The sequence below is a fragment of the Cannabis sativa genome, chromosome 4, assembly GCF_029168945.1.
Source record: "Cannabis sativa cultivar Pink pepper isolate KNU-18-1 chromosome 4, ASM2916894v1, whole genome shotgun sequence".
Classification (NCBI taxonomy): Eukaryota; Viridiplantae; Streptophyta; class Magnoliopsida; order Rosales; family Cannabaceae; genus Cannabis; species Cannabis sativa.
The window spans coordinates 45,080,017-45,103,631 of NC_083604.1; the positions used below are offsets into that span (position 1 = coordinate 45,080,017).

Genomic DNA, 23,615 nt, shown 5'->3' on the forward strand with positions numbered 1-23,615 from the left:
ATTATTTATTGGTTGCTGTAGGTATTTATTATAATTATTGGTGATTAATTAACTATTTATTTGGACTTTAATAAGAATAAATAGTATTTTAGTAAATTTTACGTAAAAATGTGTTGTATGAATTCATGTTTTACGTTAAGAATGTTTGTTTGAGTCCATGCAATATGTTTGTGTGAATCTAAATAATAAATGCTTATGTATGGTGTGTCATGCAAGCGAAATGGACCTATGTGTTACGTATTTTTACGTAAGTTTCTGTATGAGTTTAGAGATTCATACTTGAATGTATTTTGAGTGTATTTTTGTGTTAATGAATGTCTAGGATCTTGTTCTCAACAAGGAAATTCGTTGAGGTGCTCGAGGTAGCAAGTGTGGTCTTAGCAACTGAGGTAAGAAGAGTGGACATCTGTGCACAGGGTGTATGTTATGCATACAACTTGGGTTGGTTTGCTATTTAATTTGATTGTGTTATGATTTCCTTATATTTTGTGAGCATCGTTAGCATGAGAATAATATTAGGGTCTTGCTGCTTGTGTGAGCATAACACTTGCAGGTTATAACATTATCATGGGTGAGTACAACTTATGGTAATTAATTGCCCTGTTGGATGCCAAGTGTGAGAATAACACAAGGCAGGGTAGGTTACCTCATGTCTGATCAACATGAGAGAATAGTTGATTATCGTATGTGAGTATAATGTGCGGTATGAGACTTGATGTGTGCATGTGAGAACAACATGCGTTGTGGATATATTTATGGAATGTGAATTACTGTTGATTAATATAAAAGAGCAAATTATGTCAAGTAACTAGTTAGGAGGGTTATGTCCTACATAGCTCTTCTTACTGGGCGTTAGCTCACGGGTACTCTGTGTGCAGGTAAGGGTAAGGCTAAGCAGTGAGAATGAAGAGCTCGAGGCGTGGACCGCATGTTAGGGGGCTGGCACAGTATTTTGCTTTTTAATGTTTTTAACTGATAAACATTTTGGAACTATTATTTTGACTTAACTAGTTCTTATTTAAGTTTACAGTACTAAAAGTATTTTGTTTTAAACAATGAGATCTCATGCTTGGATATTTTTCAATAAAGCAGTATTTGATTGTCTTTATCTTATTAAATTGTTTTATACGGACTATCCTATGTGACATCTCGGGAAATCGGGGTGTTACAAAATCTCATCATTTTTATCAAACCTGCATTTGTTAAGATCCCAATTTAATGTCTTGAGAGAGAATTAGGTGAAGAATTCAACATCAATAAATCTTCCTCAAGGAGCATAGGAATAGAACAAGATGAGACTAAACTAGAAGTCTCAGGTCTAAAGAGATCATCAACCACCGAAAGGTCCCTATCCAAACCATCTTCAGCCATCAAGACCCCACAACTAATAGTTCCTTGACTCTCAAGTTAATACTAGCATTAACAAAAGAGATAGAATCAACACAAGATCAGGAGAAATTCCAAAAATCAATCTTAGAGTGTTTTCCAATAATCCACACAATATTGTTTCTGATAAAATCTCTAGTACTCTGAATGCCCTTTGCCACCGTAAAAGCTTGTCTCGAGATAGACTTATCCCAGAAACTTGTGTTAAGAAAATATTTACCCAACATCAATTCTAACACAGAGAGAATCATGATTGGAATACCCTAATGTTTACACACTGCATCCCAACTCAAAAGAGAGAGGTAATCATCACCATTAGTCTTCCCAATCCACCAAAAATATTAGTTGCTTGGGATAAGAGACGAGCCATCCAACCCTCCATTCTACTTTAGACTTTTTCAATGATAAACTAAAAGTCTTTTGCCTGATTTCCCCTAAGAAACATCGGGCTTTCTAAAAAGATTTTCTCACCATTCATCACTTCAAAATTAAGAGACTCGGAAAGAGCAAGGCCCAGATAAACATCATAATTTTAAGAAATCATAATCTTCAATTTTCTTTGATTAATTTCTTGGCCATACCAAAAATAATACCTTGCAAGAGCCTCCAAGTTTTCAACATTCATAAAATCATCTCTCACAAAAAACATAATGCCATTTGCGTACATCAAATGGTACACCGAAAGGCTAGCACAAGAGAGTCTATACCCTTGAATCAAATTCTACCTTTTCTTCTCCATGATCAATCGAGATAGCACCTCGAAACATAAGATAAATAAGTAGGTGGAAAAGGGGTCACCTTGCCTGAACCCCCTATGGGGAGCAAAAGATTTCGTGAGACCCCTATTCAACAAAACTTGAAACCTTACTGTAGAAATACAGTTAGCAATTAGCTCATGAATTCAATTATCAAATCCAAAAGCCAACAAAACCTGATTAAGGAAACTCCACTCTAGGAAATTGTAAACCTTGGATATATCACATTTAATCCTAAGAAAAGCATCCTTGCCTTGCCTTCGACCCATATCAAAGATAATTTCCTAGACAATAATAGAGTTTTCAATGATCCACCACCCTTGAAAAAAGGTCAATTGAAAAAGAGATATAATCTTAGGCGCCATTTTACGAATATGATTAGCTAAAATCTTAGACACAATCTTATAACTCACATTACAAAGACTTATTATATGCCAAAAATCATCAAAACATCTAGCATGATTTTTCTTGGGAACTAGGAAACGAGCAAGTGAGGACAAAGTATGCTGAAAATACTCATGTTAGTTTGTAGGGTTAATCGTCACACCAGGAAGCAACCAAAAAGTTACGTACCCATGTATAAGAACCATACATCCGTGGAGGAAGGCCTAATGGAGGCTTGAAGCAGGGGTGTTACAAACCTGGTCCCAAACCCCGGACCTAGCCTCGTACCCTAGCCCTGGACCCGGCCCAAAACATAACCCCGAACCCCAACCACGGACCCAGTCTCGAAACCCAGACCCCACCTCCTGACGCTGGACCCTGGAACCCCCTCCCCCTACAAACCCCGACCACGGACTCGGCCCCAAGGTCGAGGTTGAGGTCGAGTTTATGGTAAAGATATTATATTTTACACAATCTTTTAATAAAGTCAACACCAAATATAATATTATATTAAATAATACAATATAGTCCAATACAATACTATATAATATGATTTACTAAACGAGCCCTTTAATTCTTCCAGTGTTGCTGAGTTTAGCTAATTATTAAGGGATTACTTCACCGATACACAAAAACAACAAAAAAGTTACAAAAATACGATTTCACGGAATTTTAAACATTTTACGATTTTTTATTTATTTTATTTACAGAAAATACGATCTTTTATGTTGTACTCTTGTTAAGTTGTTGCTGATCTTTTTGTTATTTGTATGTTATTTTTTGTTGTTGTTTTGATGTTATTTTCATGTTATTTTAATGTAGTTTTCTTGTTGTTTTCGTGTTGTTTTTATGAAAAATCGTAAAAATATATACCCAAAAAAAAAAAAAACCTTTAAACGTGAAAATGTAATTTTTTTTTTTTATAAAAAATAATGTCTTATGTAATTATCCAAATTATTAACCCATTTCTTGTCTTTTCTCACTACACCCCTTTCTTTTAAAGCTTATATTGGAATTTAAAAATGTCTTACATTCTTACATAGAAGAAAATATGCAAATCTGCCAATCTATCCAAGTATGTCGCTAGAAACACAATCACCCTGTATAGAAAAAGATAGTCTAGCTGACACAAATGTATTTCAAGTTAGTAGCTGATTCAATTTTTTTTATTGGAGACTAGCTGTTAAATGTAATATTTGCACCCAAAATTTATAACTCACTCCAAAATTAATCGTGCTAAACATAAGCTCTTTCTTTTCTTTTTGGGAGGGGGGATAATTACCAAGAATCTTATCGACAAAATATTATGTTTGTATTACAGGTCGCTTAACTTGTATATTTTGCAAACTTAGAAGAACTATGTTTTAGTCACTTAACTTGCATATTTTGCAAACCGGTAAGGTAGGACTATGTTTGAAGAATATCTGTCCTACAAATAATTTACAATGTTTTAGCAAAAAAAAAAAAAGAAGAAGAAGTTGCAATATGATAGAATTACTTCTAATACTAGATTAGAGTGTACAATAAAACTTGGATTTATTCAAGGTTCACTAGACAGCGAATACCAAATCATTAGGCGTCACAGGTCATTTAATTGCTCAAAGAACCAACTATGATAATTGAGAGTAACCTTAATTTTTGAAAATTCAAACACAAAACCAACATAAAAATATCCAATAATGTAATACTTCGGGTTAATAACATTAAGAAAAAATAGCGTAAAATCCAAGAGAAAAAAATAAAAGATTAAAAAATACTTCTCTCAATCTTTCAAGCTAGTATTTTTAATATAATTTCATAGATAGTTTATGACCGCAAACTGACACTAACTGAAAATTTCAGATACAATAACTATTTTATGTTCGCCTTCATTGTTAAAGGAAAATAATATAATAATAATAATAATTAAAAAAAAACACTTATGTTCGCTTGGAAAAGAAAAAAAAACAATCACTCTCCAACTACACAGCATCCTACTGAAAGAGACGGTTGAACCATAGATGATGCACGGTCAGGAAGGAACTTTCAACCTATTTCTTTCTGTGCCCAGTCCACATACAAGGTCATTCCATGTAAAAGCCTCTCTTTCTCTCTCTCAAAAACAGCAGATACGATAAGCGTGAATTCATATTGATCCCATTCCTCAAAACTTCTCAACCAAACTGAGTTCACATGACGCATGACACGAAAAGCCAACTAAAAGAAAAATAACTCACCAACAAAGCACTTCCGTTACAACTTAGAAGCACTTCCTGTGGACAATGGATGGACCTGACTCATCGTATTCGCCCTTGGAAATCCACATCTGAAGAATAATCACAACCAAACAACCAAATATTTAGTCCCAAAACCTGAGCGTGTAATAGCACATTTTGAAAACAAAATTGAGAAAAAGGGTGGTTAGTTAGTTAGTTGAAGAAAATTAAAGATGCGATGCAATGTGTTCTCACCTGCTGGAAGGTGCTGAGGGACGCAAGAATGGACCCTCCGATCCAGACACTGTATTTTCTCTCCGGTGGAGCCACAACCTTAATCTTCATGCTGCTTGGTGCAAGAGCTGTGATCTCCTTGCTCATCCTGTCTGCAATACCAGGGAACATAGTAGAACCACCACTGAGAACAATGTTACCGTACAGATCCTTTCTGATATCCACATCACACTTCATGATGGAATTGTAGGTGGTCTCGTGAATTCCTGCAGCTTCCATTCCAATGAGGGATGGTTGGAAGAGGACTTCTGGGCATCGGAATCTCTCAGCTCCAATGGTGATAATCTGACCATCGGGCAACTCGTAGTTCTTCTCAACTGAGGAGCTGCTCTTGGCAGTCTCGAGTTCCTGCTCATAGTCCAAGGCAACATAAGCAAGCTTCTCCTTCATGTCACGGACAATTTCCCGTTCGGCAGTGGTGGTGAACATGTAGCCTCTCTCAGTGAGAATCTTCATCAAAGAATCAGTGAGATCACGCCCAGCAAGGTCAAGACGAAGGATGGCATGGGGAAGGGCATAACCTTCGTAGATTGGCACAGTGTGACTCACACCATCACCAGAATCCAGAACGATACCTGATAAAGAAAGCCACTCAGTTTATTCTAATACAATTACTAAATGAAATTTTAAATCTTACTGTAATTGAATCGAATACGAACCAGTTGTACGTCCACTAGCGTAAAGGGACAAAACTGCCTGGATGGCCACATACATAGCTGGAACGTTGAATGTCTCAAACATGATCTGGGTCATCTTTTCTCTGTTAGCCTTAGGATTCAAAGGAGCCTCAGTGAGAAGCACTGGGTGCTCTTCTGGGGCAACACGAAGTTCATTGTAGAAAGTATGATGCCAAATTTTCTCCATATCATCCCAGTTGCTAACAATACCATGCTCGATGGGATATTTCAAAGTAAGGATACCTCTTTTAGACTGGGCTTCATCACCTACGTATGCGTCCTTCTGTCCCATTCCAACCATAACACCAGTGTGTCTAGGACGACCAACAATACTGGGGAAGACTGCCCTGGGCGCATCATCGCCAGCAAACCCAGCCTGCATATTTATCGATAACACATCAGAACAATGTTTCCAAGCAAAATATTTGATAAACAGAAAAACAAATATATAAATTAATAAAACAAACATTTGTGGTTTAATTTCGCAGAAGCAGGGGAAATAGATACTAACCTTCACCATTCCAGTACCATTGTCACAAACGAGGGGCTGAATGTCCTCTGCGTCGGCCATATTTTATATAAATCTGCATAAAAAATATTACCAGTTAAAATGTTGTAAAACAACGGCAATCCAACTCATCTGAGTCTTTCCTAGAGTTGTGCAGCAAAAAAGTGATTATCTAACTCATCAACCTACAGCAACAGAACGATAATTTTATAATAAAGATCCATGTTTTTACTTCTGTTCCAAAGAGTCTCAACTCCAGCCACTATCTTATGATTAATTATAGTAACGTCCGAGCATTTTAAACTGCCTAGCTTCTGTAATCCAAAACTTGATAGAAAAATAGGGGAAAGAATTCGAATGAAATCCCAGTTCACTTGTGAAAATAATGAAACGACATGCTCTGGCTGGAATTGATATATACAGGTATCTAACAAAGTTAGATCTAGAGCAAAGAAACCTCTCGAACTTAGAATCGCATCGATAAAGACAAGCAGAATGAGAAAAACACAACAGATCCAGAAAATTGAGAGCAATATCAGCAAGCTAAACGACCCGATTATGTTTATCAAAATAAACTAAAACAAAAATCAACAAATCCATCATTGAAAAACGTCACAGATCACGGTGTTCATATTAGAAGTAGATCAAAAACTTTCGTGCAAAACACAGATCAGCACAGAAATGAGCACGAAGCGAACTATTGAACTCACCTATCGAACAAATCGAAAAAATTCAAAGCAAATATAAAAGAAATAGATCGAGTTAGATTATTTGATACCCTTGGAAAATAGAATGCCAAAGACAATCGAAGAGAAAGCCAACGAGATCTAGAGATGCGATAGGGTCGACGGTCGGGTCGGGTCGACGAAGATGAAACTGGACGACAATAAGGAGAAGCAAGAACTAGAGCTTTGGGTCTTTAAATAGCTGGGTATTGTAATGCACATGAAAATTTACACCAAATTTATATTAATATTTAAATTAAAAATAAAATAGAAAATAATAAATTATTATTTTATTTTAAGAATTAGGAAGAGGAATTAGTAAAGGAGGATCATTTCCACCACGAGTAAAGATAGGGTGACCTGGTTGGCTGACAGCGCCTTCTCTCTCTTCCTCCAACTCAACCCAACCAATGTTCTTCTCGTGAGTTAGACTTTTTCATTTTCATTTTATCGTCTACCGTTTCCTCACTAACTCTCGTTGTTCATTGTTATTCAACTTCGGTTCGCTTATGTAAAAAAAAAAAAAAATATAGGGTATAACAAAAATATACATATATCATTCATCATGTATACTAACAATAATTATAATAAAAATACAGGGACACGTTTTTGTCTTATGATGTACTCTTACGAAATGTATTCTGTAACACATTAAATGGATCTAGAGGCAGAGCTACATGCACTCCAATAGGGGCTGTGGCCCCTTACAATTTTGAAAATTTATTGTAAAGTTCTTATATATAATATCATATATCATTTTACTATATATTAAATATAATTTATTCAATTATAATAAAATAATGATATTATAATTGTATGTAAACTTACTATATTTATTTATATTAATAAATTCTTTAATTAATATTAGTGAAATTAAAATATTACACTATTCTTTTAATGACTTTTCTTAAAAAAAAAAAAAAATTATGAGCATAAATTAAGTTTCTAAAATACATTACAATTTACAAGATGTGTCTAGATATAAGATAATAATTATTTATAAATTTATAATATCTTTTTTAGTAAAATAACTAGTAATTACTGAAAAAATAATAATTTTTAGTACTTAATATTTAAAATAAAAAGTTTTAGAAATTACACTGTACGTATAATTACACTCAATTTTTTATAGAAGTATGAGAATTAGATAGTGTAATGGAAAATTCTCTATTACCCTTCCATTACACAATTATAATATAATTGTGTGGTTAGACAAACACACAAAATTTTATAATTATCTTCAATTACCAATTTTAATTTTTTCTTGATTTTCTTTACGTACCCTAAAACTCATATTTTATTTTGAGTTTTAATTACTTGATTTATAATTTAAAATATTGTGTAAAATATTTATATAATAAAACACTGTAATATTTTTCTTAATTGAAATTTATACTTTTTGTATACACTTGCTGATATTGCCCCCCCCCCCCCAAATAATTTCATCTTGGCTCCGCCCCTGGATGAGTCTCAGGCTACATTAGATGGGTCTCAGGGTACGTTACTATTTTTTAACCCTAATTACTCCTAGATCAACCCCAGCCCTCAGATCAAATAACTCCCTTATCTAACGGTTGTCGTACATCACGGAATACATTTCGTAAAAGTACATCACGGGACAAAATTGTGTCCCTAAAAATATATACCACTAATATATATGTATGTTATATTAACTAAATTATATACCACAATTAAAATATATAAAATAAATAATTAAATATATACAACATGCCAATAAAATTATGAAATTTTTACACCAAAAATACAAAATGGCAACTTTATTACATATTTACTACAACACGGTTAATTCAACTTTTTTACATTTTCTCTTTAATTTATTACACATATACCACATGCACATTACCTCCATGCATCAGACACGAGCAACTCCCCTATCAATCATCAATCTGTTGGAATTATTTTACCAGGATCTTAGATCTACTCACAAGTATGTTGATTTAACAACCTGAATATGAACTTCTAAAACGATGGAAAATTAAACACATAAAAGTAAGAGAAATCTTACATTGGGTGCAGCGGAATATATGTCTCCTCCCACTGAGATCTCTAACCCTTGATTCCTTTCTGTCGCAGAGTATAATCAAGATCTGAGCCCGAATGTCCTTCTTTGTTGAATTTGAATTCTACACAGCCTTCCTCACTATGATTGAGGTATTACTTGATGTGTGTGGGCACTACTCTATCACTCATAGATTTCGAAACAGAGAAGGTAGAGAGAGAGAGAGGGTGGCGACTTGGAGAGAGTTTTTGTGTGAGAGAAAATTATGTCAAAGTGTTGTACAAAAACTGAAGCCTTTACCTTCTATTTATAGAAGACTACCTAGGGCTATGGTTGAATTAATTGGCATTTAAAAATTTAAAAATCAATGTGAAAAGGTAAGTAAGGTGACCGGCCTAGGCATTGTGGAAACAAGGCTTGCCACTTTTCCAAAATTCCTTTTCCTACATTGCTAGTTTCCTGTTTTGTCAAAAACTGTTAATTCCTTTGTTCAACCACATAAATGTCAAATCTAATTATTTAATAATTAAAATTAATTATCAAATAATATATTGTCATTTATTTATTAATAATAAAACTAATTAAAGTTTCCTAATTAATAAATATGCCCTTCAAAATCTCTATTTACTGTTTTGCCCTTAATAAGTGATAAATTCTCAAATAGACACAGTCTAACTTGAGAATTATAATTGATTAATTAAAATCAATTAAATGAGTCTTACAAGTAATATTGTCTCAACTAGTGGGGGGGTCATGGGTCTATATATCCGAGCTTCCAATAAGCAGATCAAGAATTTACTACTTAAATTCACTGACTTATTAATTCTTCGTTGAAGCCACGCATAGAACTTAGAATTGCACTCTCAGTATATAGAATGCTCTATATGTTCCACCATATAGACACATCATTAGTTATCCATTGTTATAATCCTAATGTGATCAATGATCCTCTATATGGATGATTTACATTGTAAAGGGACTTAATTACCGTAACACCCTACAATGTATTTTATCCTTAAAACACTTAACCCTGTATAAATGATATTTCAGCTAAGTGAAATGAGTACTCCACCATTTATCTCGTTTGGTTAAGCTCGAAGGAAATCATCCTTTGCTTACTATTCGCTAGATAGAAGCTATAGATTCCATATTTATGTTAGCGCTCCCACTCAATTGCACTACCGTGTTCCCAAAATGTACGTATCACCCTGACCCAAAAGTAGGCTTAACTAACAAATCAAAGAACACGAATAACACTCTTGAGATTGAGCCTAACCATATCAGGATTTAGATCATTTGATCTAGGATCAACTTAGTGATATTGAATTGAATAAATATTACAGTAAGTTTTATAAATCTATTTCAAAGTTCAATATCGGTCCATTCCAATGCATACTCTATGCATCCAACCTGAGCTTTACTTTAACCAATGTTCTGGAAAGAACATAGCATTTCTCCAAATGCAAGTAAACTCTGTTGTAGATTGTCATATCAGTAAAACCCAGTGTTCTGATAAATCTAGGAATCCTTTATTCACATAGTCATGTTTACTTTCCACTGTGTTGACAACACAATAAACATGATCAAGTATGTGAAAGGGGTTTGGATGAATATATAAATCAAATAGACAAACAATTGATAAAGTGAACCAAAACATACACAAATGAATAAAAAATACTTCTGTTACTTTATTGATATTGAATAATCTGGATTACATTGAAATAGAGTTTTATTTAGGGCATCAAACCCAACACAATCAACCCTCAATCACTTCCCTCTCTTTTTTTCTTTTTTTTTTCCTTTGATTTTTCATTTCTTTTCAGTTTTTTTTTTAAAATAACTAGTAACCTCCATTGCTGAACCTCAACTCCCCACGATCCCTCATCCATTTTCCCTCTCATTTTTCTTCTTCAAAATTTTTTCAACTCCCACTAACCCAATCCCATAACCGTTTTCCCTCTTTCTTTTTGTTTCCCAATCCTTATATAAAATGGCTATGACCCGTTCTTCTTCATCTCCTTCCCCTGTTCAAAAAAAAAAAATCCAAAATGGGTTTGAAATCACTAGCTAATAAAGCTAAGGGAAAACGTCCTATTATTGAGGAGGAAAACTCTGATTTTACTCCTCCATTAACGAAGCGTGGGAGAGCTCCTCCTAAGAAGAAAACAAAGGTCGGTGTGCAAGAAAAAATGGCTGAAGATATTTTTGGGAAAAACGATAATGTTGGTGCTGCTATTCGAACCGAGGTTTGTTTTCGGTTTCTTTTTTGTTTCCCCCTTTTTTGAACATATTCTTATATTTTCATTTTATCGATTTGGTTTTTTCTGGTTTGTGATATTTTAGGTTTTTCATTTTAAAATTTCGTTTGGTTTTCTTTGGATTTTTAGAGCTTTAATTTTTCTTCATCAATTTTATTTGTTCTTTTGTGGGTTTGGTATTTTAGTTTGTTTCTTCTTACTTTCGTTTCATTTTGTTGTGTTTTTTATTCTGTTTGTGTTTTCCAGTTTTTTAGATATTTTGAAACTTCAGGTTCGTTTTAGTGTCTCTTCTCAGTGGGTTTTAGTTTTTTCCTAGTTTTTTAATAGTTTAATCCGTTTATGTATGATGTGTTTTGGGAATATTATTAGGTATAGTTATTTGCTGTTCATTTTTAGGTAACAATTCGATTTTAGATGTTTGTAGTTTATATTCGTAGAGTTGTTTTTGTTTGTCAGTGTGTTTTTAGTTTTTTTATAGTTTGTATACTTGTTTATTTGCAATTTATATTTATTTTTGTCATGTTTGTTAACTTGCAAGTCTGGGATTACAAATTTAGTCCCTCTGATTATTATAGATCCAAATGTGTTTGTACTAGCAATTTTTTTTGTTATTGATAATATAAAGAATACTTTATCTGTGAATTTACTGTCTATGTTCCGTGACACCCAGTTTGGTCATTTTCTTGATAAACCTGATTTTATTTTCCACCCCCAAGTTGTACATAGCCTACTGTTGAGGGAAGTGTACTAGCCCAATCCTAAAGAATTTTGGGCTAAGGTTGCTGGCCATTGTATACGGTTTAGTGCCGAGGAGTTTTATTTGATCACTGGCATTGATTGTTTTGGTGATTGCAACAAGTTGTTGTTTTCCCAGGAATCAAACCAGTTGGTTGAGATTTGTTCCCGTGGTGTAAAAATCATTGATCATAAAGCTATTGATGATGCTTTTTTGGGCAGTAGGTGGGGTTTGGACGAGTCTCTTGGTTTGAAACTGTCTGTGTTGTATGTAATCTAATGTTTTCTTCTTAACAATACTCCTCATAAAGAAGTATCTAGGTTTGATCTAGATGTTGTTGATAGCGGTCGTTGGGATGAGTATTGTTGGGGTAAGGAATCCTTTGAATTGACTATTGATTCATTCAAAGGTAGAATACAGCATGGGATTATAATGAAAAGTAAGAAAGCAGAGAAGGGAGGTCAGTATGATGGTTGGTATAGGGCGTTGGGATATTCGTGGGTGTTTACTGTATAGTTTTATGAATGTTGTCCTGCCATGGTAAACACTTTCTGCAAAAGAGTTTCATCTAGATTCCAAGAATTCTGAATTGGAGCAATACCATTGTGACCAAAAATCCAACTTTTAGAGACTTGAAGGGCAAGATTTTTTATTTGTCGTTGAACAAGGTAATTTTCAGTTTCTTTACTGTTTTGTGCTTTTTTATTAATATTTGGTTATTTAATTGTTTTTGTTTCATTTTTTGATTGTTTTGATTATGATGTTCAGTTAAAGATTAAAAACATTTGTCCTACTGATGAGGAGAGGCAGAAGCTTCAACTGGAAGGTTTATTTCTTGATGAATCTATTGATGACCGCGGTATATCTAAGCAAACATTTGAGAGTGGTTCATCTTCTAAGAAATCTGATTCAAAGGACATTGATTTGATGAAATCTAAGTTGGAGTTGGTCATTTCGAATCAAGAATCCTTGGCCGAAGACTTCATTTCCTTGAGGTGTTTTGCTGATCTTAATTTCAAGTCTGTAAATGACTGTAATTAAGGATATTCAACAAAAAGTTAATGTCATTCATCGTCGTCCTTCTGATGAGGTATTTAATTATACTTTACTGTTTCTGTTTTTACATGCTTTGTTTTTAGTTTTTTTCCTGTTTTATTTAAGTTACATTTCTGTTGTATGAATCAAGGAAAATCATCTGATGAGTTAGTAACACAAGATTCATAATTTTCATAAATCATTCGATCATCAAATTGTCCATTGCATAAGACTAGGAATGGAATGTCTTTTTTTTCCTGTGATTTTGAATTTGTTATTAGTGCAAGGCAACGATATTGAAACTGTTTTGATTCTGTTATGAAATAGAATAGAAACTTACTTCTATTTTCTTTCCTTTGTTCAAGTCTTGTATTTCCTGTTCTGAACCCTTCTTTTGTCATTTTTTTTATTTTATTGCTGTTATTAAACTATAATAAAACTAAAATGAAACTATTAAGAAACGTTTAAATTTATTTCAGAAACTAACCATTTCTCCAAGTGTTTTCTCTTTTTCCTATGTCCAAAATAAATTCCTGCAAAAAATTGAATTAAACTATTATGAAATGATGATGCAACTGTAAATCAACTTGAAAAACCATGACACTTAACTCAAATTAACATAGTTGTAGTCCTTGTGCTTTTTCATGAGTTTTATTTGAATCAGATCAATTTCTAACTATTATAAAACTAATTTGCAACTATTTACATAAATCGTACCTTGTATATCTGCTATTTGTTGGTACCCGTCAACTGAAATTCCTCCATAATTTGTAAACTATTTTAAAACGATAATACAACGCCAAAAAAATAAAAATAGGCTTATACATAACAAGTCGTTCCTTAATTAGAATCAGATCTTGTTATTGTGTTTTAAAAATCTGAATTGCATATTCTAAACTAGAAATCAACCAGGATGCAACTGTATATCACGTAGATTTATTATTGAAAAAAATTATATCATACCTTGTTTTGGATTCGAGGGGGATCTCCAGATCTGTTTAATACAGATTTACATTGCTTGAATCTAGATTTTCGATTCTGGAGTGAGTTATTTTGAACGATTAAAACCGAAATCAAATGTTTAATTTTAGTTTCTTCCCAGTTTTTTTGGTTTTTTTTTCGTAATTTTCTATTAAGATCATTGCAGTTCTTCTTTTCCAATCAATTTTCACCGGAATTTATGGTTGTATTACTCTCGTTTTGGTTTCATTCTGGTTGTGTTGCAGATTTGATCGATGGAGGTATGTTCATCTTCTCCGTTCATTCCGTGCGGCTTAAGGTATAGACCAGGTGGTATTTTTGTAATTTTTTCATTCTGGGCAGTATAAATGTTGAATGGGCCGGCCCATAGTAATTTTGTAATTTTTTTTCCTTTTTGGAATTTTCCTGTTCTTTTTCCTAAAATTATATACATACGTTAAAATATTTATATTATGCTAATTAAATTCTATACTATTATTATACATAGCAAAATAAAAATAAATATCATTTAAGTATAATAATATATCATACAACAAAATAAAAATATATTGTACAACAAAAACTTATATACCAATAACCCCTCATAAAAAATTAAATAAATCGATATAGCTTTCAAATAGTTTTTTTTTAACAAAACTAATATAAATAATCATAATCTTTAAGTAATTTGCTTTTAATTCTGAAAAAATATGAAAAAAAAAATTATAAATTTTTTCTTATGTGACAAAACACAAAAGTCATTTCTCTATAAATTTTGAAATGATGACATTTACTAACATAATCCTATAATTTTGGGCCATTTACTATAATTTCTCTTCTTTCATTCTCAATTTAGACTGTAATATTATTTATAGCACAAACATTAAAATAAATTGCATCTCTATAAAATATTTAAGGGGTAATTTTAAAAATGATACAAAACAACAAAAAAATTACAAAAATACAATTATACGAAATTTTAAATATTTTTTACGATTTTTATAATTTTATTTAAAGAAAATACGATTTTTTTTATGTATTTTTATGTTATACTCTTATTAATTTGTTGTTATTTTTTAATTATTTGTATGTTATTTTTTGCTATTATTTGAATGTTATTTTTCTGTTACTTTTACATAATTTTCTTGTTATTTTGTATTGTTTTTATAGAATACTGTAAAAATATAAAGAAAAAATATTTCAACGTAAAAATGTTAGTTTTTTATGAAAACAATATTTTATGTAATTATCTAAATATTTAAAAGTTAATTGGCAGTAAAATCTCCATATGTTTTAATTTGTATACACATAACTCTCGTATATTTTTCTTCGTCGCAATACTCCCTTATATTTAGTGTTGTTTGCAAGTATAGATCATCCGTTAAATTTAAATATTAAAAGTCAAATAGAATTTTTTGTGTACACTTAACTACACTGGCATATTTTTATTGGTCTAACCAAATTTAATTATTTATATATTATAAAAATCATCTAAATTTTTTTAAGTAAACTCATTTAAAATTAATAAAAAATAAATATAAAAACTTTTTTTCTTATCAGATTTCTTATTTTTTTATTAAAAAAATCAAACTTCTTATGAGAATTTTATTTTAAAATACACAAATAAATTAAATAGGAAAAAAAAACCCTAATCGTTTTAACTCTCTCTCTCTCTCTCTCTCTCTCTCTCTCTCTCTCTCTCTCTCTCTCTCTCTCTCTCTCTCTCTCTCTCATCACAGTGCTGGTGACCAAAATAAAGGACGACCCCTAACTCACCAATCCTTTAACTCTTCCTTCCCCGTGATCCTTCTCTTTCCATGTCATCTCTAATAAGCTCCCTCTATCCCTCGTTTCTTTCTCTCAGTCAGCGACTGTTGTTAGAAGATTTAGACAATACTAAATTTACACGAGTATTCAAAGGAAACTAGAACATTTAATTGCAGATATGCAAACACTCACTTAGAATAGCAAGTACTCAACCAAATTTGAAAATATTTTTATTCCACAGATAACTCATATTATGTTCACTCATGCTATATAAATCTCTGTAATTAATAAATTACGCTTATTTATCCACTTATAACAAAATTAAAATTTATGTTGAAATAGAATAGTAGGATCATAATCCAACTTATTACCTAATTAGCCCATAATATATATATATATATATATATATAAAAACTCGAATTATTTACCATTAGGCTTATCAGGATATTATAAGGAACCTGCTGCAATGGCTCCATCTTAAGGGCAAGAGATGAGAAAATCCCCTGGACACAAACCTCTGGAACAGCCTATAGCACCTTGGCAAGGGTGCTAATTCCTTATTTTATGGATGGGAAGATGATCTAGATTTGCCTTTCCCACTAGTTGGCTTTGCTGTTTTCCCGACCTCTTCAATGTAGCCCTCAATATCGCTCATGAAGTCATTCAGTATTCCCATTTGCATAGTCTAGGGATTCTCTACATGAAAAACATAAAAGTCAGACACATGAAAGAAGTAGTAAATACATAAAACTTAGTTTCAACAACAAAAAAAAAAAAAAAACAAGACTGATTCGAATACAACCATTAACATTATTTTATTTTAGATCTTCTTGAGCAAAAAATGCAATATCTTCCTAGCCTAAGAAGCTATAATATTGGAAGAAACTCAAATTCTTCATCAAGACAAAAGGGTCTACTCTAATGCATTGGGAAGGTGAAAGAAAATGGTTTAGACTTCTTACTATTTTGTCTATCTTATCATAATAATGAATCATAAGGATCTAAGATGGTTTAGTTCCAAGAAAAAGGGATCATATCCTCCCTAATCAATGTGATGTAATTATTCCAGACTGGAGTGCAGAATAAACAGAAGTGAGAATTACCTCTTCTGCAGGTGCAAGGACCTAAAGTGCCTCTGTCTGGAATGACTGCATTGAAATGGACTTCAAGCTCTTTTTCTTCATTCATTGGCTTCGAATGTAACCAAGCCCATTCGTCCAACTAGTGCTTATCCTTTTTATGGTATTTTTACCTCATCTGAAACAACTTCTATAATCACTTCCTTTATGCCAGTAGAGTCATTGTGGGCATCGCAAGCATTGTAGGCATCAATGCTTTGATGAGGAGTGTAGTGGCCAAAATTACACCAGGCCCAAATGCCTCTTACGACCCAAATCAGAATTACAATCCTTCAAAACTAAGTCAAGAAATATAATCTACTCATACCAAATACATTGGGCTTTGGCTAAAATACAAGGCCCAAACGAGCCCAGCAGCTACAAGACCAATCTAATACAAAGGATAGGAACGAGTCTAAACTGAAGCATAAGAATCGATCCTTCCTCCTGGAAAAGGGGAAGACCACTTCCCACGTTCGTTCTTCAGAATAGGGAAATTCAACACTCATTGAACACTCACTCAAGTACTCACGCAATACATTACTATTATTATTACCAGTCCTTCCCCATCAGTTTACGGTGGAAATATCTTTATTTATATTTTATTATTCTTTATTCAAATTATTTATTGACTTGATCGTCAGAGTCCCCTCAGCTGGCACCATCCCGGTGTCCCAAGGTCTCAATGATCCCCTTTCTCTTTTGTTCTACAGGTTGCCAGTGTCCGCGATCCTTCCATTCCGATCATTGTAGATTTGGCCCTCTACAATTTTGCGCCCACCGTGGGGCCCTGACGAGTAAGGGACACGTATCCAATACCATGGCCAATTTGGAAGAAGGAGAGATCGACGTCCAAGCCTAGATAGCTACTCTTGTATCTAAGATGAGGGAAACCAATGAAAGCCTCAGAGCGGTACAAGAAGAGAATAAAGTATTCTGATAAGAGAATGCTCTGCTGAAATCAAAGGTGGAGATACTAGAGGCCGTTCAACGTAGTAGGATGGAGTCTCAGTCAAGGAGGTTTCACGTTCCAATTCCATCCATGCAATCCCTTGATTCCACTCCGACTACAAACGTAGGCCAATGTCCAACGGTCATAGGAACACCACAAAACCAAACAACACACCAACATTCAACCACAACGATTATTGGAGCAGATGGATCGGTACCAAGAGATCTACTCTAACACATGGACCCTCTTTGGTAGGTGACGAGACTATGACCGACGAGCAGGTCACATCAGTTCCAGACAGAAGCGTTCCCGCACCAACTACTCAAGAAGGACAACTCAAGACCTCTGACCCAATCACTCCAAGTATTTTGATATCTAATGTTCATGTTGTTTCATTTGCAGGTCAAGCCGTCGCAATGACACCTAAGAAGATGATCGAACAAATGGTAGCAAGGAAGCTTGAAGGCATGGAGGCTATGATTCACAAAATCCCAAGAGTCCCTGCACCTATCAAAAAGAGCTTACCAAGTAGCTTCATAGACTCCCCATTCGTGGATGCTATAGCTCTCGTGGAGATGCCAAAAAAGTTTGTCTTCCCATCAATGAAGATGTACGACGGAACAACGGACCCTAATGATCACATAGCGAGTTACAAGCAAAGAATATTCACAGTCGCCATCCCTCGTAAATTGCGAGAGGCTTGTATGTGTAAGGGGTTTGGTTCTAGTCTTGTGACAGTCAGTAGTCCTGTGATCCGTAAGGAGAAATACCGGGTAAGCTGTACCATCCCACATCGCTTGGGGAAGGTCAAGTGGGACGATTCTGAGACTGTGTAGGTATGGGACTACACAGTTGAAGAGAGCTAAAATGGATTGATTGGTACTACCTATATCAACAAAGTGCATCTTGTTTTCCGGTAGCCCATCTCGAAAGAACTCCACAATTAAGCGTGCTTGACCTGAGGCAATTTCAGGATGGGTGACCTCCTGGGAATTTTTCCCATGAAGCATGCGAGTGAGGACAAAGCATGCTGGAAACACTCATGTTGGTCTGTAGGGCCAGTCGTCAGTCCATAAAGCAGCCAGAGTGACGAAGTCGTGTATAAGAGCCATAATTCCGTGGGTGAAGGGTCTAATGGAGGCTTGAACTGGGGACGTTACAAATGGTATTAGAGCCTTGACCTAGCCAGAAGTGTGGTTGACGAGGACGTCGGACCCCATAAGGGGGGTGATTGTGACAGTCAGTAGCCCTGTGATCCGTAAGGAGAAATACTAGGTAAGCTGTACAATCCCACATCGCCTGGGGAAGGTCAAGTGGGATGGTTCTGAGACTGTGTAGGTATGGGACTACACAGTTGAAGAGAGCTTAAATGGATTGATTGGTACTACCTATATCAACAAGGTGCATCTTGTTTTTCGGTAGCCCATCTCGAAAGAACTCCACAGTTAAGCGTGTTTGACCTGGGGCAATTTCAGGATGGGTGACCTCCTGGGAAGTTTTCCTAAGAAGCGTGCGAGTGAGGACAAAGCATGCTGGAAACACTCGTGTTGGTCTGTAGGGCCAGTTGTCAGTCCATGAAGCAACCAAAGTGACGAACTCGTGTATAAGAGCCATAATTCCGTGGGTGTAAGGGCCTAATGGAGGCTTGAAGTGAGGACGTTACAAGTCTGGTAGGGCCAGCCCTCCAGTGGTACACAAATCTACCCAATAATTCTATTTCTTCATTTGCTCAATTAACTGACATATTTGTGGAGCAATTTGCTAGTAGTAGGAAATTGGATAAATTATCTGACGATCTTTACAGGATCAAACAAAAGGATGGGTGAATCGTTGCGAGATTATGTTGCTAGGTTCAACACAGAGAAAGTATCCATAACCTCATGCAACGTGGACACAGCGATCGCGGCCTTCCAAAAAGGCCTAATGGTACATTTTGACCTTTATAAGGAATTAACAAAATATCCTTGCAGGACTATGGAAGACGTACTAGCCAAAGCTTGGGCCCAAATCAAATGGGAGGAAGACAAGTCCAACATGCATACTCCTACATCATACCCATACTCAAGAGAAAAGAGGAGCATAAGGAGAGTAGAACGCAAGTACAATACGCATCATGAGCCATACCCAACTTCTAGGAACAATAGGCAAGGAAAGAGGCCCATGCGTAGGTTTCCTTCACCAAGACCAAGAGAACAAGAGAAGGCACCCATCCCAGAATATAACCTAAATGTAGAACCAGAAAAGATCGTGGCTATCATGAAAGGAATGGGGAACAAGGTCAAGTGGCCCGAAAAGACCAAGAAGCCAGCGGATCAGAGAGATAAAACCAAATGGTGTGAATTCCACGACGATCATGGTCACACAACGGCAGAATGCATAGCTCTGGATTTTGAAGTTGCTGGGCTCTTTCGACAGGGACATCTTAAAGGGTTCTTATCTAACATGGGGAAGAGTATCATAGCTGGAAGGAATACCAAGCCCGTTACACCACCAGAACCTTCACAACAGACTAGAACTTGTAGTGTAATATCTGGAGGGTCCGAAGTTAGCAGGGTGACATATTCAGTAGCTAAGAGGCATGCAAGAGAAGTCGTAGGAATGGACGGAAGGCAACGGAGGCCAGCAATGAGTTACACCGGACAAACCATAAGTTTCGTAGACGATGAAGCCTCAGATTTGCTCAATCCCCATCATGATGCTTTAGTCATTTCTTTGCTTATTTCAAATTGTTTAACTAAATGTATATTGATAGACAATGGAAGGTCTGCTAACATATTGTTTTTTCATGCTCTCAGGGGAATGGGGATTGATAAATCCACCATCATCCGTAAGTCAACTGTATTGTGGGGTTCAGTTGTGAACAGAAGCATTCTATTGGTGAGGTCACATTGCACGTATATGCAGAAGGAGTCAACCTCCAGACCAGATTCTTGGTAATCGACTCACCCTCAGCCTACAACGCCATCCTAGGCCATCCTTGGATCCATGCTATGAAAGCTGTGCCATCAACATACCCTCGGGTTATTCGTTTTCCAACTAAGTAGGGAGTAAAAGAGATCTAAGGAGCCCCAAAGATGGCGCGAGATTGTTATCAAACAACATTGAAAGATAAACAAGCCTCAGCATAGCAACTACAGCACCCCACATCGTCAAGGGCACCTACAGAGCCTAAAATGGAAGATCTCGATGATGTGTGTATCAGCAAAGACTTTTCGAAACATCTAGATAAGATCAAAGCTAACACCTGAGTTCTGTGTTCGGCTCATCGAGTTCCTAAAGAAGTACCATCACATCTTTACGTGGTCTCATGAGGACATGATGGGTATTGATCCTAACATTATTGTTCATAAGTTACAGGTATACCCTAACCATCCTTCGTTCAAACAAAAAAGGAGAAAGTTTGCTCCAGAACGCAACCGAGTAATTAACGAAGAGATCCAAAAGTTGATAGACATAGGATTTGTGAGAGAAGTAGATTACCCCGACTGGTTGGCCAACGTTGTTGTGGTGAAAAAGAAAAATGGTAAGTGGCGTCTCTGTATCAACTTCACTGATCTAAACAAGGCTTGCCTGAAGGATTCATTCCCATTACCACACATAAACATGATGGTGGATGAAACAGCTGGACACGAGTTACTTAGTTTCATAAACGCCTTCTCAGGATACAACCAGATACTCATTCACCCAGATGACCAAGAGAAGACAGCATTCATCACCGAATGAGGAACCTTCAGCTACAAAGTCATGCCCTTTGGGCTAAAGAATGCAGGAGCAATGTACCAAAGGCTAGTCAACCAGATGTTCGGAGATATGTTGGGTAATACAATGGAGGTCTACATAGATGATATGCTAGTCAATCCTTGGTTGCCCAAGACCATATTGATCATTTGCAGCAAGCTTTTGAGGTACTTGAAAAATATAATATGAAATTAAATCCTGCAAAATGTTCATTTGTTGTATCTTTAGGAAAATTCTTAGGCTACATGGTAACTAAGGATGGAATAGAAGCAAATCCTAAACAAATAAGATCGATTCAAAATATTCAACCACCGAAGAACATCAAAGACATACAATGCCTAAATGGAAGGATAGCAACACTAAGCCGGTTCATATCAAAGTCATCAGAACGTTGTAGTATCTTCTTTTCAAAACTCAGGAAGTCGAAGGACTTCTTATGGAGCGAGGAATGTCAGAAAGCACTCGATGAGCTCAAGGCGTATCTTTCATCCCCACCGTTAATGGCAAAGCCTAAAGATGGAGAGACGCTTTACATCTACCTCGTAGTATCAGCTGCAACCGTTAGTGCTGTTTTCATAAGAGAAAAAAATGGTAACCAACAACTAGTCTATTATGTGTCTAAAACTCTTTTGGATGCAGAAACTAGGTACAGCAAACTAGACAAGCTTGCCTTGGCACTTGTTACAACAGGAAGAAAGCTCAAATCGTACTTCCAATGCCACCCTATGGTGGTACTCACCCAGTATCTACTCCGCTCCATACTACATAAGCCGAAGTTGTCCGAAAGATTAACGAAGTGGGCTGTAGAACTCAGTGAATACGACATCACATTCCAACCAAGGACCCCAATCAAAATAACAGGCATTGGCTAACTTTATTGCAGACTTCTCTAGTGATATACAGGTACAAGCATAGAAGGAATTGCTTTGTCTAGAATAACAACCGAATTCAAAATGGAAGTTGTTAGTTGAAAGATCGAGTAATAGCAAAGGATGTGGACTCAAAATAGTACTCACAACCCCAACTAGAGACATTCTTCAACGATCCATCAAATGTGACTTCAAAGCTAAAAATAACGAAGCAGAGTACGAGGCTTTGATAGCCGGACTGGACCTAGCCAAGGAGCTCAACATAAAGAATATTGAAGTCAACTCAGACTCCACACTGGTAGTCAACAAGTTCAATGGATCATACCAAGCAAAAGATTCTAAGATGATGGCGTACTTAGAGATACTCAAAGAAAAGGTAAAATGCTTTACCAAATTTTCAATTATCCAAGTTCCTAGATTAGAAAATAACCATGTAGATGCACTCACAAACTTGGGCTCGACAATTCAGACCAAGAATGGGGTAACAATCCATGTAGTATATATGCAATGGCCAGCCGTATGGAAGCAACCAGAACAATAATTGAACGTGGTCGAAAATCAGTCTTGGATGACACCAATCGAAGAATACCTGCTCCATGACACCTTACCTACCAACAAGTATGAATCAAGGAAGTTGAGGACTAAAGCCTCCAGGTTCACCTTGTACAATGATCGATTATACAAGAGATCATTCTCGGGGCCCCTCCTTAGATGTCTAAGTCCATCCGAAATGAAGTACATACTGACAAGACTACACGAAGGTGAATGTGGAAATCACTCGGGACCAAGAAGCCTATGCAACAAGGATCTTACAATCGAATACTACTGACCGACAATGAGGACAGATTCGTATGATTTCGTCAAAAGATGCGACAAATGCCAGAGGTTCGCTTAAGTATCACACATGCCACCTGAAAAGCTCCATTCAACATTAACTCCTTGGCCTTTCATGAAATGGGGAATGGACATCGTCGGGAAGATGCCTACAGCTCGGGACAAAGAGTTTTCATGTTGGTGGTAACTGACTACTTCACCAAATAGGTAGAAGCAGAAGCCTACGCACAAGTCAGGGATCGATAAGTCAAAAGCTTTATTTGGAAGAATGTCATATGCAGATTTGATATGCCAAAAGAAATAGTGATTGACAGCGGCTCACAATTCATAAGCCTAGACTTTCAAAACTTTTGTATTAAATGGGGAATACAGCTCCCATTCTCAACACCAAGATATCCTCAATT

General features: G+C 35.5%; 2 protein-coding genes across 2 annotated transcripts in view; both read right to left on the reverse strand.

Moving 5' to 3' along the window:
- LOC133037232 (actin-7) overlaps positions 1 to 7,074 on the reverse strand; it is a 74,804-nt gene extending 67,730 nt beyond the window's left edge. The window contains exon 1 of the mRNA XM_061114139.1: positions 6,978 to 7,074. The gene's annotated coding sequence lies outside the window, so the exon portion shown is untranslated. The remainder of the gene's footprint in view (positions 1 to 6,977) is intronic.
- Positions 4,265 to 7,188, reverse strand: LOC115714889 (actin-7). Its single transcript, XM_030643648.2, has 5 exons — positions 6,978 to 7,188; positions 6,203 to 6,275; positions 5,674 to 6,067; positions 4,976 to 5,589; positions 4,265 to 4,830 (listed from the first exon to the last, which is right to left on the reverse strand). The coding sequence occupies exons 2-5, from the start codon at positions 6,260 to 6,262 to the stop codon at positions 4,765 to 4,767; spliced, it is 1,134 nt and encodes a 377-aa protein (XP_030499508.1). The 5' UTR covers positions 6,263 to 6,275; positions 6,978 to 7,188; the 3' UTR covers positions 4,265 to 4,764.
- Between the last annotated feature and the right edge of the window lie 16,427 nt (positions 7,189 to 23,615).

Excerpts from the sequence above, each read along its gene's own strand:
- LOC115714889 (XM_030643648.2), bottom strand. The coding sequence starts at position 6,262 with ATGGCCGACGCAGAGGACATTCAGCCCCTCGTTTGTGACAATGGTACT. Across the intron at positions 6,068-6,202 it reads ATGGTACTGGAATGGTGAAG|GCTGGGTTTGCTGGCGATGA; the intron begins GTTAGTATCTAT and ends ATAAATATGCAG. Across the intron at positions 4,831-4,975 it reads CCCTCAGCACCTTCCAGCAG|ATGTGGATTTCCAAGGGCGA; the intron begins GTGAGAACACAT and ends ATTATTCTTCAG.